Genomic DNA, 13,468 nt, shown 5'->3' on the forward strand with positions numbered 1-13,468 from the left:
CGCGAGGCGAATGCTCTCTGTGTAATCTGCAACCTGAGAAGGGCGCTCCATGGCGTGAAACACTCTCCAAAGATGTCGATTGCCCTGCGTAGAGGACAGGCGGGCACACCATGCAGCCCAGCGTTGCCTGCCTAGCCGCTTTGCATAGCGCCGCGCCCGTGCGGTAGCGCGGTGAAGAGTAGGAAGAGCCGAAGGGTCATCGGGGTGACGAGTAGCGTAAAGATCCGCCTGGCGACGAAGAGCCCACAGATTCAAGAGATGTATGTCCGGGTTTGGGTCATCTTCATTTACAGTAGTGGTAATAGTGTGAGTAGCGAGAACATCAGATAGAGTAGACAATGCTGAAGAGGGGTTGAATGTAGATAAATGATTGTCTGCGCGTACAGAATCCCATGATGTTATTCGTACAGTGCGGCGTATTTTCCGTAGACGCGTAGGCGTGAGGGAGATAAAAATAGGGCTGTGATCGCTACCCCAAGTATCAGAATCAACAGCCCAACGAGGGTTACCGGGGCCTAACCACCAAGTCAAATCAGGTGAATACGGGCCACCTCGTGGGCGGGTAGAAGTATTCGGGTGGTTTAAAAGTTGAAAGGAATGATCTGAAAAGCTCCCTTGGATGTGTGAACCCCTTGAGGAATCCGATGGGTAACCCCACGCAGTGTGTGCGCCGTTGAAGTCACCGCCAACTAGAATAGGGATACCCGAATTGGTAGAACGTAGAAAACGAACCCATCCCAGATTGGGAGATGCGGAGCCAGGACGACTATAAAAAGAAACTAGAATAAGGGGTGTGCGTGCAGGTTTTACGAGAACGGCGACAACCTCTTGACGTGTGTTGCACCACCGTGAAAGGTCGAGCGGTGTGTGCGGAACTGAACTGTGAATATAAATTGCAGATTTACCTGGGCTGAGGGAGGAGGCGGTGCAACGGCGATCAGGGATAGATGGTGAATGGTATGCGCAGAAACCTGAAAGGCGTGGGAGTGCATTATGCTCTTGCAGTAGGAACGCCCATGCCCTCAGCTTTCCGTCGCGAAGGCGGATGTTCACTTCAGAGGCCTTATTAGCGAAACCTCGACAGTTCCACTGCACCACCACCGATGATGATGCGCTATCCATGACGAGGCCGAAGAGCTTCCACGATGAGGGATGTCACCTGCTTCATCAGCGCTAATATCTTGTCCACTGTCGGGGTAGTCACGGCTAACAGGTGGTCGGCACCTGATTGTGGGCCAGTGCTTACCCTAGGTGATTCCTCTGATGATTGCTCCCGAGTAATGAGAATTCTTCGAGAGGATTGAGAACGACGCTGTTCCCGGCGCTGGGTGAGTTCGTCTAGTCGGCGGCGAGCCTCCGCGATTGCATTGTCTAAAGCTGTGTCTTCATCTGTAGTATCCACATGTGATGGATGCACTGGACGTTTGGGCGTACCATTTGATCCGGGAAGGTGAGCCGCTTGTGCATATGTACGCTGGCGAGGAGACGTATGGTGAGCAGCAGGCTCAGATAAAGGAAGTTCAGGGAAGTCGTTGTCGTCACATGCGAGAGCTGCAAAGCGATTACTTGTAGGGACATCCATTTTTGCAGGCGACTTGTGAAACTTCTTCGCTTGCTTCTTCTTTGGACAAGCGGGGGAGCGAATGTCATGGTCCGGCGATTTGCACAGGGCACAATGAGCTGTTGGTTCATTCATGTCGGCCACAGCTGCTGGATTAGGGCAGGTATTTTGCATATGTCCTTCTTTGTGGCAGTGATAGCAAAAAATACGACGAGGTCGGAAGGGCTGTGGTTTGACGATCGCACCGTAGTAGGTAAGGTACTTCGGGAGAGTCAACGGGCCTTGCAGGATGAGCAGGTATGAGCCCCGGCGACCCATAGGCCGTGCTTGCAGTACAACATGAGTTGAGCAGCGAATATTTGCGCGCACCTCCTCGGGAGGGCTCGTGCTGTCGACATGATAAACCATGCAGCGGAGTGTGTCAGGACCAGATGCAAAATATATTTGCACCGGGACATGCTTGCTGTCATCCAGGGGGATCCGCGTAACTGCGCAAAGTTTCTGGGCGTCCATCAAGGATGACAAGTTTACCGTGATGGTGTTCGATGGGCGATGGACGACAAACCCGCAGTAGTTCGAAGAGCCAAGGGCATGGTCAATTGTGGCTTGAACATTCCGGGCAGGGATGGCAGTCATATCAAAGCGCAATGTAGGCTTGATGGTAACGCGGAACGAGTTCGCAGCAGGCGAAAGAGAGCCTTGACTCACGAGAGGCATCTGTGGAGGAGGCTCAGACGCTGGTGACGGCCCTTGGTGGGAATACTGAACTGGCGCGACGGGCACAGTTTCTTGAGGGAGTGCCACAGGCACGGAGGCGGTAGAGCCGTCCATGTCACAGGCCAAAGTCGTAGCATCGGAAGACGGCGCAGGCTGGAGGCCTAGAGGCGCTGACGATTGCGTGGACGTGGAGGCTGCGTCAGGTGGCAACACAGCGGGCATCCGCGTAGCCGTCGTCGACAACGCAGAATCCATGCAGACGCGTAGCGCGGCCTCGCTCGGCAGCGCCGAGCTAAGCCTAGCTTGCCCCTGAGGGTTCCGGTTGGGTTTTCTCACTTGAGAATGCGCCCGCCGTGCCGGGAATTTCTCCGTAGGGGCGTCGTCAGCATTCGGTCGCACGGAGGGCACTGTCCGACCCACGCCACACACGAGAAGACAGCGAAAAGCGAAAACACAGACCTAGAAGCAGACACGTATCCACCCACTAGGTCTTCGTCTTCTTCTTCCTCTATGCATTATATAAAACCACTCACTACTACTACTCTGGAGCTTTTCCGCCGCCTTTTCCCCCTTCTACGCCTTTTTTTAGTTAAAGTTCGGCCACCATCACAATTTCGCCAGTATGACAACCAGTATCTTCGAGCAAGTATCTTTGCAGAAAAAAAAATGGCACTCGATTTGTGTAGTAGGCCAAATGTGAGTATGTGTGCTAGCACGGTGTGTTGCGCAGTATTTGCGTCATTAAACATTGGTGCGCTGCGGTGTTTGTCGTGGCGTGTCTTCTTTCATGCTAAGGTGAAACGAGCATATTTCGTGGTCACATACATTTATACGACACTATGTTCAACATTTTGTTCGGCATTCGGTTCATCCCTCTTCTTACCTATCTTTACAAACGCAGTCTTATGGACCCTCAGGTAGTTGAACAAGGCTTTCATACCCGACACGATGGTTTTTGTAGCTGGTTTGAAAGGCCAAGTCTACACACGTTCGCCACTGCGTCGTAACCGTGCCGTCGTAGCTTAGCCGGGCGCTCCGCGTCGGTGAGTCTTGATGACGGACCAGGTTGATCCATGTCTTGCTCCGGAAAGGAGGAGGAGGAAAAACGCTTAATGACCAAAGAAAGGTGTTGACTGAGATGGCGGCTGGAGTCCTCAGTCCAGTAACCCCGGTAGCCTTGGCCACCGAGCGCACCAGTTTGATGAGCGCTCGTTGGCTATAAGGTAACGCTGTTCAGTTTTACAGTTCAGTTTTACAAAGCGCGATAAAATTGAAGCATCGTGACTCCTATGCGGCCGATGTTCAGCTCGCATGGCTGTTTGTGAAAAGCAGCAACTGCAACAACAAAATCAGGAGATACTGTAGTCTTCGTAAGTCTACGTTTTACTTTATACAAGGGAATCTACACCCGCGCCTGGTGTCGTCTGCCAGTCTGCGATTTGTCGCTGGAGGTGAGGTTGGCGCCGTTCTCGAAGAAGTTCGCGGCGTCCACGGCGTCCGAGGCGGTGGCTGTCGGGGTGTTGGCGGCAGGCGCGCCCGATCGGGCTATTCTGGCGATCGTCCAGTTGTCGAACTCCTCGACGATGCGGCCCTGGTGGCCGATGCTCTTGATGGTGCCGTACGTCAGCGCCGCCACCACTGCCGCGAAGCAGCAGGCGACGATCGCGGCGCACGCCACTTTGCGCATGCGCGATCCGGCGGCCAGGATTGTGGCTCGCATTGCCGACTCACCCTGGTCCCGGAAAAGAAACGTAACACAATAGGCGTTAGAAGCTTGAGTGAAGATTCAAGATCAAGTGCACTGAAGATTTATGCTAATCCTCTTCATTTGGGCGGCCTCGGGCGCAACTATATGCATGGTATGGCCCTCAGCTATAGAGCAACGTACATGCGCAGGACTATATCAGGAACCAGTGTTGTCTTCGGAAAATTTGAACCCCATCGCCTCTTTCAAGCGTAGTGCAATATGACACTCAGACTTGATTTTCCAGGACAACGTGTTGTTCTCCCTCCTTCTCACTGACTCACACCACCAAGTCAACAAGGCCTTCATCGCTAAAACATGGATATTTCGAAGGAGCCTATAGCGCATAAGTGAAAGTTAGGGCGGTGCGCCGGACGAGTAGGGAGTGCCCACGTAACTTTGATCGTCAACTGGATGCACTGAAGATCCACCGAAGTCAGGAACCCAGTTTACTGACTCTTAAATGCATCCTGTTATCGCGCAGTCCACTGCCCACCACGGAAAGTGGAAGTTGAATTAATCATTGGACACGATAGGTTGTCCGGGAAGAGCAGCCTGGGTCTCACAAGTCCCACCGGTGGCTGTGTTTGAAGCAGCCGCCTGCCGGGGCAGTGGCGCATCGCTTAACTGCAGCTGCACCACTTCGCCAGGAGCGGTATGAGGACTCCCCGCGATCCATGAATCTATGAAAGAGAAGCAGCACTTGCGCGGGAGGGACCTCTAATGCTAGCGTACTGCGCTCTTAAGGATATGTTAAGCGTTACGAGATGGTGAAAGGAAAAACAGTGTCCGTGTCTGTGAAGTGATACACAGAGAAGACCCCGGGCCTCTGAAGGAACCCATTCAGGCTATCGCGCCATACACGTAAGGCCGAGCTTGTGTCCCCTTAAATTTTTTGAGCGTGTAGCCCGGTCATTCAAGTTCCACAGCAACACCAGAGGGCGAAGTCGAGAGCTTTGCGGAATATGCGAACGTCTCTTCAATATCGTTAACGAAACGCGAAAACGAAAGGTATGCTCGCAGATATGTCTAATAATAATTATAATAATTGGTTTTGTGGAAAAGGAAATGGCGCAGTATCTGTCTCACATGTCGTTGGACACCTGAACCGCGCCGTAAGGAAAGGGATAAAGGAGGGAGTGAAGGAAGAAAGGAAGAAAGAGGCCGTAGTGGAGGGCTCCGGAATAATTTCGACCACCTGGGGATCTTTAACGTCCACTGACATCGCACAGCACACGGGTCCCGACGTACTTTTAGTCGCAGCTCAACCATAGCACATAAACGTGCCAACTGAAGCAGACTGTGGCACTTTATCCCTCCCTCCCTCCCTCGTCTGCAATAAGATAGGAGATCGGTTACGAACCCCTGCGCTCACCACTGCAATTATCTCGAAGTCAGGTGGCGCTTGCGTAATATATATCAAGCCCCGTCCCGTGCTCCCAGTTTTTTTTCTTTCTTCCTCTTACGCACGTTTATGACAACCTGCAAGCGACATACTCTGGTCATACTACTGTCAGCTCATTTTGACGAAGAAAACTAGGTAGCAAGCTTCCGAAAAATTGTACGCACATATCTTTTTCTTCCTTCCCGCCATTAGAAACCAGCCATGGTCTTGGTGACGAACCTCAACTTCAAGGGAAACTGAGGACAGATTGAAGTTGGTTTGTATCTATAGGAAACAACGTTTAAAAAAATAACATATACCCCTGCAAAATAAATGTAAGCTTTTATAAGCCTGAGAAACCAGAAAATAAAATACACGTACCGCCATCACCAGCCGATTTCGCAAGTATATACAACATGCGTCGACACAGGCTTTCTTATGAGGATCCCGGAGTCTATGCTAGACCACTATTCACTTCAAAACGATGGCAACCAGTCCTCTTTGTGGACTTTGTGGACGCCACGAATTTGAATCTAGTGACGGGGATATTTTCGAACTCAATTTTCTCAGCCATAAATGTGTCTTCCGCTGCCGGACAAACGTTAACGTGTACAGGAAGAGCCATAACTCAAATATTGAGAGCAACGATTCGATGTCAGTGCACGTTAAAGATCCCCAGGTGGTCGAAATTATTCCGGAGCCCTCCACTACGGCACCTCTTCCTTTCTTCTTTCACTCCCTCCTTTATCCCTTCCCTTGCGGCGCGGTTCAGGTGTCCAACGATATATGAGACAGATATTGCGTCATTTCCTTTCCCCCAAAATCAATTATTATTATTATTATTATTATTATTATTATTATTATTATTATTATTATTATTATTATTATTATTATTATTATTATTATTATTATTATTATTATTATTATTATTATTCGATGGAGTTGTCCAGCGCCTCTATGAACAGCGTTGGCTCAGGTGAATAACACATAAGAACCCGAAATACGCGAATTCAATCCTGGCCGCGGCAGTCGCATTTCGATGGAAGCGAAATGCTAGTCACCCGTGTACAGTGCGATGACAGTGCTCGTTAAAGAACCCCAGGTGGCCGACATTTTCCGGGGCCCTCCACTACGGCGTCCCTCATATCGTGAGTCGCTTTGGGACGTTAAACCCGATAAAACATATGCCTGTATAGATTACTGAGAAGCGGGCGAGTCATTCGCCGCGTACTTCGGGTTCGGAAGGCCAGCCTTCTGCATCCTCTGTAGCGAAGTCTTCTGTAGGTGCACGCACGTTAGTAGGAGTCAGCGCAGCTGGCACCATCAGCGCGACCGGCGTTGGGGACCTGGCGGCGCCACGATCGCGTTGCGACCTCCTGGTCATAGAGCGTCCCTGGCGCTGGTCCTGCCGCTCGTTCGTCGGGCGAGTTCCGGCCGCTGGTGTCTCTTCCATTCGCTTCGTCTGGGCATGCGCAAGAACTTAGGAATACGCGACATGCACACAGAACAATAAGGAAGCAATAGCACTCTTGCTTAACGCCTGCACAGCAACAGCTGCAAGAATCGCCTTCCAGCAATCGCTATTAAGTGACAGCAAAGTTTATAGGATCACTTTTTTCTTATTACGCATCGTATGCGGATGATTGTTCCGCACGTATGCGGGTGTGCCAAACCAGCTTCCGCACGAAAGGATGGTCTACGACTTTTGTACGGAAGTGCAGATATACGCAGCTTCTGCGAATAGGAGCTATTGGTTACTTTCTGGTGACGTTGTCAAGCCCTCAAAGATGGCCGTCCGCGAAGTGAAACAAGAAGAGAGGCCTGGATGGTGCTAGCGATGCCACACATATGGGCCTTATATGTATTTTTGTTACAAGTGTTCCAGCGACTGTGAACTATGCCGCATGCAGCAGCGAGCAGCAGTTGTCTCCCAAGTTGAGTTATGTGATAGGATGCACTAAGGTGACTACGTGGTCTTCACAACGACCGGTGTCACGAAGTGCTGATTTGGAACCGTGCCAATAACACTTCGTGTCGTACAATACCCCATCCGCACCACGCCCGCATGCGAGAGTCAGTGTGCGGGTCCGCACGCTTGCGGATGTGCATCCAAAATAATCGTGTAACAGCCTTCAGCCTCTCAACGTGCGATGCAACAGGGACCGTGTTCAGTCGACAAAGTGTACATTATATTTTTTTTTTGTACGGCGCGACCATTACCGAAGGAAATGAAACGACGCTGATGTGTGTACGTATGTGGCATATTCATTTTGCATCATATATACTTTGGTAGCAATTGCGCAATGGCTTCTCAAGATTCGGTAATTCAGCGCTTATGCCTCTTTACGTTCTCCTTTGCATATTGCTGCATACCTTGTCGGTGCCGTCTCTGCCATTCAAGAGTCTACTGTCGCTCGTGCTCTCGCACTTTGGGATTCTGAACGGTCAGAGGCTCGCTCCATGATATGCCTAAACATAAAGCTGCTGCTTTATAAAGTAAAATATGTACATAAACTAAGGAAACGAAGCGCTGCAGTAGGCCTGATATGCGCTGAGCTTCAAGCAATCCGGGGGTCCATTCAGTCATTCCTTTTATGTTTATTTCCATTCTTTTCTCTCGGAGGCCAAAGTTGAGTCTACCTCAGAGCAAAGGCATCTCTCAGTTGTTCTTTTTGTGCACTATCCGTGGCTACGTAATCCCAGAAAATTTCCATATCTCATCATTCAATCTCATTTTCTGCAGTCCTCGCACAAAGTTTCTTGTAATGTCCGAATACGGTCATATAAGGTGCGACGCTGCAGCATCGAGCCACCCAAAGCGATTTCAGTAGTGATCGCATACCTCGAGTCAGAGTCCGTACCCTGCCTAAGCCACACCACACGTTGCGCGCCTTCATGCGCTACTGGACCGCTTCGTGTGCAGCAAGGTAAAGAACGCTGTGATTTAGGCCTCGTTTACGTCGCGAATGTAGTGGCCACCGCCAGCAGGTTTCAGTATTTAAGCGCAGGACAGCATTCGCAGCACCATCTGAGCAACGCGGGCCCCTCATTCTCGGCGTCCTGCACATCGATCGCCCCTGCCGCGGCACTCACCTGCCATGATGCCCGGCAGCCGAGGGCATCACGGCAGCGGCCCTCACAGCCTTACTTGCTGGTTATGACGGCGCGGACTGCAATCGTTCTTCGATGCCATGTCACCATGCTCAACGGGCAAATGGACAGCACTCTTAGAAAGCGTCCTTACCTTCGGCGGGGACCGACCCGCATGGCCTGAGAACGACTTGGGCGATGCGGCAAGCGCTGTCTCTTGGGCGGATGTCTCGGGGGTCCCTGAAGCGTCGTCTTCTCCTATCGGGGCTGCGACGCCTGCTTCAGCGGTGTTGCCATCAATGACCGTTTCATCAGCGGACTGCACTTGGCCCATGACTTCTTAACAGATGAATTCTCTTACTGATGCTGCTTTTTCCAGCCTGGCAAATGCTGCCACTAGCACGTCCTCTTCTGGCGCCCGCTGTAAGTCCACGCGCATGCCCAGCCGTCACGCGCAGCTGGTTTGCAAATTTTTAAAGCTATGTACCTGTGAAAGACGAAGATTACGGATACGTTAGCTCGAGAGCTCGCGAAGAGCGAGAAGCCGTTGGCATCTCGTGAGAAAAAGCTCCGCCACCCGCGCCGTGTTTCGGACGAAGCTCATCCCCACTGCGGAACTGTCCTTCAGAAGTGGGTGTCTCAGCGTAGAAAAAGCAACCCACAAGTCCATCTTCTGCCTGCTGTCCGAACCGAGCTGCGTTTACAGCCGAGTCATGGATCACTCCAGCAGCGACACGACCGCTCCTCAGGGCAGCCGAAGGTCGTCCCGGCGGCGGGCGGACCAAGATGAGTCCTTTCTCCGCTACGTCGTGCACAACCATAACCTCTGTCTGATGGCGTTGCTCATCGTCGGGGTGCTCACCGTGTCTGGAGCGTGCGCCGCCGTCGTCGCAGCCGTGTTCGAGCACTTCTGGACGTCCATCAACGACGCCGACGAACCGCTGAGAGCTGCTAGCACTAAACGCTCGGTTAGCGGACAGCGGCGCGACGGCATCATATCCGGCGTCCAGATGTCAATGCAGCAACAATTCAGGGAGGATGCGAGCCGAATGGTCGTCTGCTTTGTGAACTACAGCCTCGTGTCAGGCTCTCCTCATCAGTTTGAGGTAGACAACGCGTCGGCCATTCTTTGCGACGCGCTGGTATTCGTCTCTGTGGGGCTAAACGTGGAAAAAAACAGTCTACGCTTCAAGAAGCCCGCAGAAGACAACGAGACACTGAGCAGGATGGTCTCGCTCCCGACGGCCGTATGGGCCTGCGTCGGCGGCGAAGCCACGGACTCGCCCGACTTTCGAGCGTTAATGCTCGACAGGAAGTCGCGCCTCGAGTTTGTCCACAACGCGGCAGCCTGGTCGCGACGCACGGGGCTCGCTGGCCTGATTCTTTACTGGAAGTACCCAACCCTGGAAGATCGGTCCAGTTACAGCGCCTTCGTGAACACCATGCGCCTGGTTTTCCAGCAAGAAGCGCTCCACGTAAGCGTCGTCGTACCGTGGGAAACGGCAACGCGGCGCGACGGCTACTACGTTCACGCGCTGTACACACGGCTGCCTTTTGTTGTCGTGGACACCCACCAGACCGTAGACCCTATGTCTTTCCCGGTCACCACGTGCCAGAGCCCGATGCGGGCCGCCCTCAGGGCACGGCACAACGGCCAACTGGGGCTCTCGTCAGTGCTGAACGAGCTGTCCATGGTCACGGAACACAAGCTCGTCAAGACGATGCTGAGCGTCTCACTCGCCGGTGCCACTTTCACCCTCAAGCGTCCCTGGATGAAAAGTGTCCGAGTCGGGATGACTGCCTCTGGTCCAGGACACCCCTTCCGTTACACCAACACCTCGGGCCTGGTGAGCTACTACGAGGTGAAGGAGGTGCTGAAGCGTAACGCATCGTCCTGGAGCCGTGAGACCCACGGCTTCTCTCGCTGTTCCGTGGCCCACTGGAAAGACCAGTGGATTGGATTCGAAGACCGCGCCAGCCTGCGCTCCAAGCGGTCCTTGGTGCACAAGACTGCAGGGCTTGCGGTGTGGGACTTGCCCATGGATGACTTCGCGGGGGACCTGGGGCCTACGTGGCCGCTTCTACGCGAGGTTCGCGACCTGGTGCACAGCTGAGGCAAAACAGCGGGGAAATCTGCTGCTGAATGAACATTAAAAGCCAGTATATAGCAGGTTTCCCTCTGTTTCGCTCAGCTTTCCTCCGGAGACGCCTTCTCAAATGCGCAACGAACGCATTAAACCCCTATACATTTGCGAAACTGCTTTGTCGCAATGTGCAGCGAGCGTGTAATGCCACTGTAAAACAGTGTGGCAGTTCATGAAATGTTTGTCAGGAGTCCGCCGTACGCAGTGAGTTCCTTCTTAGACTTAAATCTATCAACTAGCTCTCAACGGTCGTAAATGAAAGTAACCGTATACGATTAGTGCCCCATAGAACTGTCCAGTTACACTGCAAAAGCCCCGATGGCTAAGAAATTCAAACGTCCCGCGTGTGGTCGGAATTGTGCACTTCACGCTGCAGGGTCTTTTTGATATTCGTGTCGACGCTCCTTTCCAGTGTTAGCCAATTGTTTTCAGCGCTACCTGATTTATAGATCGAAAGACCTATCATCACTCCGCAATAACGACCGCGCTACGTGGTACACAATTTAACGTTGGTCGTCGTGCTTTGTCCTAGTTCGGCGCGGTCACGCCCTATAGGTGCGCCAATTTGGGAGGGTATATAAAAACTATCGCAGTAAACCGTTCTATGTGTTAGGTCCGGATGCCAGGAATAATTGCACTTCAACCGAAGCCGTTCACCCTTGGGCCACACATTTCAAAATTATCGGCCTCTGCCCGCTCCGCTCCCTTGCCTCACCCCGCACCCATCTGCTTATCTCCTCAAGCTCTAACAGTTGCAACCAAGGTTTTCGAAAGACGCCCTCAAATTGTCACATCTTCCTCTTCCCAAGCAGGACATTAATAATTATGAGTATACTTTTCGGTACACTATATATATATATATAGCTAAATGCCCTCATGAGGAATAAAGGAGGGACTGAAAGAAGAAAGGAAGAACTGCCCTGGTGGTGGGCTCTGGAATAATTTCGACCGCCTGTGGATCTTTAACGTGCACTGACATCGCACAGCACACGGGCGCCTTAGCGTTTCGCCTCTATCGAAACACTGCCGCCGCGGTCGGGTGGACGAAATTATTCCGGAGCCCTTCACTACGGCACCTCTTTCTTCCTTCTCTCTTTCATCCCTTACCTTACGGAGCGGTTCAGGTATCAGCCGATGTATGACAGATACTGCGACATTTCATTTCCCCAAAAACTAGTTTTCAGTTTGTTTTTCAGCGGCGCGGTGTGGTACACAAGGCGTCCCCACCCTTTTAACTATCCTACTGTCTGCACGTGGCAGCGATTGTGGCTCAGCTTGAGCCAGTGGGTAGGCTTGTGCACTTTCCTTTTCATTCTTCCTTCAGTCGCAACAACACCAAAGCGACTAGAACTCGCTATTGCTCCTCTATATGCTCCCGCGGGAGAGCATATAAAGGAACTATAGAACTTCCCGATTTGTAGATTGTTGCAACTGGCTACTCTAAAAAAGCACCGTAAAATGGCTTCCTCGTTTTAACCGCTCACTTATTCGCGCTGAAATTTTACGCAGATATGGCATTCGACCGTTTTGTTTTTTTCAATATCGGGTTTGGACAATGTACTTGCCTGGTTCGATCAGAATTAATGTAGAAATTCACGTCATCTAGAGCATCGGCGACCCAAAACACAAAGCTTTGGCATAGCTGATGCCCGTAGCGCCATCTGGTGTCTATTCGAGGAACGGTTGGTATACCTTTGACGTTACAATGAGCGGGTGCAGGATTTGAAACAAGTATTTGACGATGCTTTTTCGAGCCCTTTTCCGATATTGAGCACAGAAAATGTCCTTTACAAAAATTGACCCAAAGTTGAACGAATTTGGTTCGTGCCTGCCGGAAATAATTGTTTCTCGGATAGGCATCAGCTGACGCCACCGGGATCGTTTATGCGAAAGCTGCTTTTCTTGGGCCGCCGATGTTTCCATGGGTGCTGCAGACGACGCGGATTTCTAATTCTGATCGAATCAGGCAAGTACACCTTCCAAATTTGATATTAAGGCGAAAGCCTTTTTTGGCTCATGAGTGGCTTGAACGGAAGTTGTCCGAAAGTGTGGCGTGGATGGAAGTTGTTGACAGAGGCTGTCCGCAAGTGTCCGCGCGAACTGTCAATCATAAGTTGTATGGTAATTAAAATAACATGTAAACTTGATTAAGCAACACTTGATAAGGAGCATATATGTAATGATAGTAGGGATAGCTAGTAAATAGAAAGTAAAAATAGGGGTGTGCGAATATTCTAAATTTAGAATACGAATCGAATATGTTTCATATTGGGTTCATATTCGTATTCGAGAAATGATATTCGTGAATTTCCGAATATTCGAAAATTTCGAATACTCGGCAGCGATCGTATACCGCGCCGACTTTCGTAAATTTGATTGTGGCAAAAGCGCAATATCTGACAAATTATCTGAATATATAGTTTAAAGTTCTAGGAAAACAATATAAAGGCCCTGTTCTCTTTCTTCTCTATCGTTTATCGCGTGGACCGATCGCATTCCGATGCCGCTAGGCTTGACCTTGTGCGCAATTCCGCAAGCGGGCTTTCCCACATACCACACGTGCTGCGAACGAGATGGGGAACGACCCGCTTCTAACAATTGCAACGCGAAAGCGCGTTTATTTTTTATCCTTCCGTAATATGTTATCTAATTAATGCCCGCACCCATGACATTCGTTTTGTCACCTTAACTCTCTGAGCGTGACCACCACCATCTTGTTTTGGTCAACTACGCTATGCGGGAAAGCCTGCCTACTTGAGGAATTTCGCGTGAGGCTCCCGAAGGGGCGAGTCGAGGTGTCACCACAGGGCAAGCGATCCTGTAAAAAT

At 51.2% G+C, this 13,468-nt stretch overlaps 2 protein-coding genes across 2 annotated transcripts; one reads left to right on the top strand and one right to left on the bottom strand.

Annotated features, from left to right (window-relative positions):
• Positions 1-3,563: 3,563 nt before the first annotated feature.
• On the bottom strand, positions 3,564-8,951 carry LOC144127487 (uncharacterized). Its single transcript, XM_077660480.1, has 3 exons — positions 8,651-8,951; positions 6,638-6,868; positions 3,564-4,010 (listed from the first exon to the last, which is right to left on the bottom strand). Exons 1-3 carry the CDS (start codon positions 8,828-8,830, stop codon positions 3,681-3,683), a joined length of 741 nt encoding a protein of 246 aa, XP_077516606.1. The 5' UTR covers positions 8,831-8,951; the 3' UTR covers positions 3,564-3,680.
• A 258-nt stretch (positions 8,952-9,209) lies between these two features.
• On the top strand, positions 9,210-10,610 carry LOC144129944 (chitinase-3-like protein 1). Its single transcript, XM_077664000.1, has one exon. The coding sequence runs from the start codon at positions 9,210-9,212 to the stop codon at positions 10,608-10,610; it is 1,401 nt and encodes a 466-aa protein (XP_077520126.1).
• Positions 10,611-13,468: the final 2,858 nt, after the last annotated feature.

This window comes from Amblyomma americanum, chromosome 4 (assembly GCF_052857255.1).
Source record: "Amblyomma americanum isolate KBUSLIRL-KWMA chromosome 4, ASM5285725v1, whole genome shotgun sequence".
Taxonomy (NCBI): Eukaryota; Metazoa; Arthropoda; class Arachnida; order Ixodida; family Ixodidae; genus Amblyomma; species Amblyomma americanum.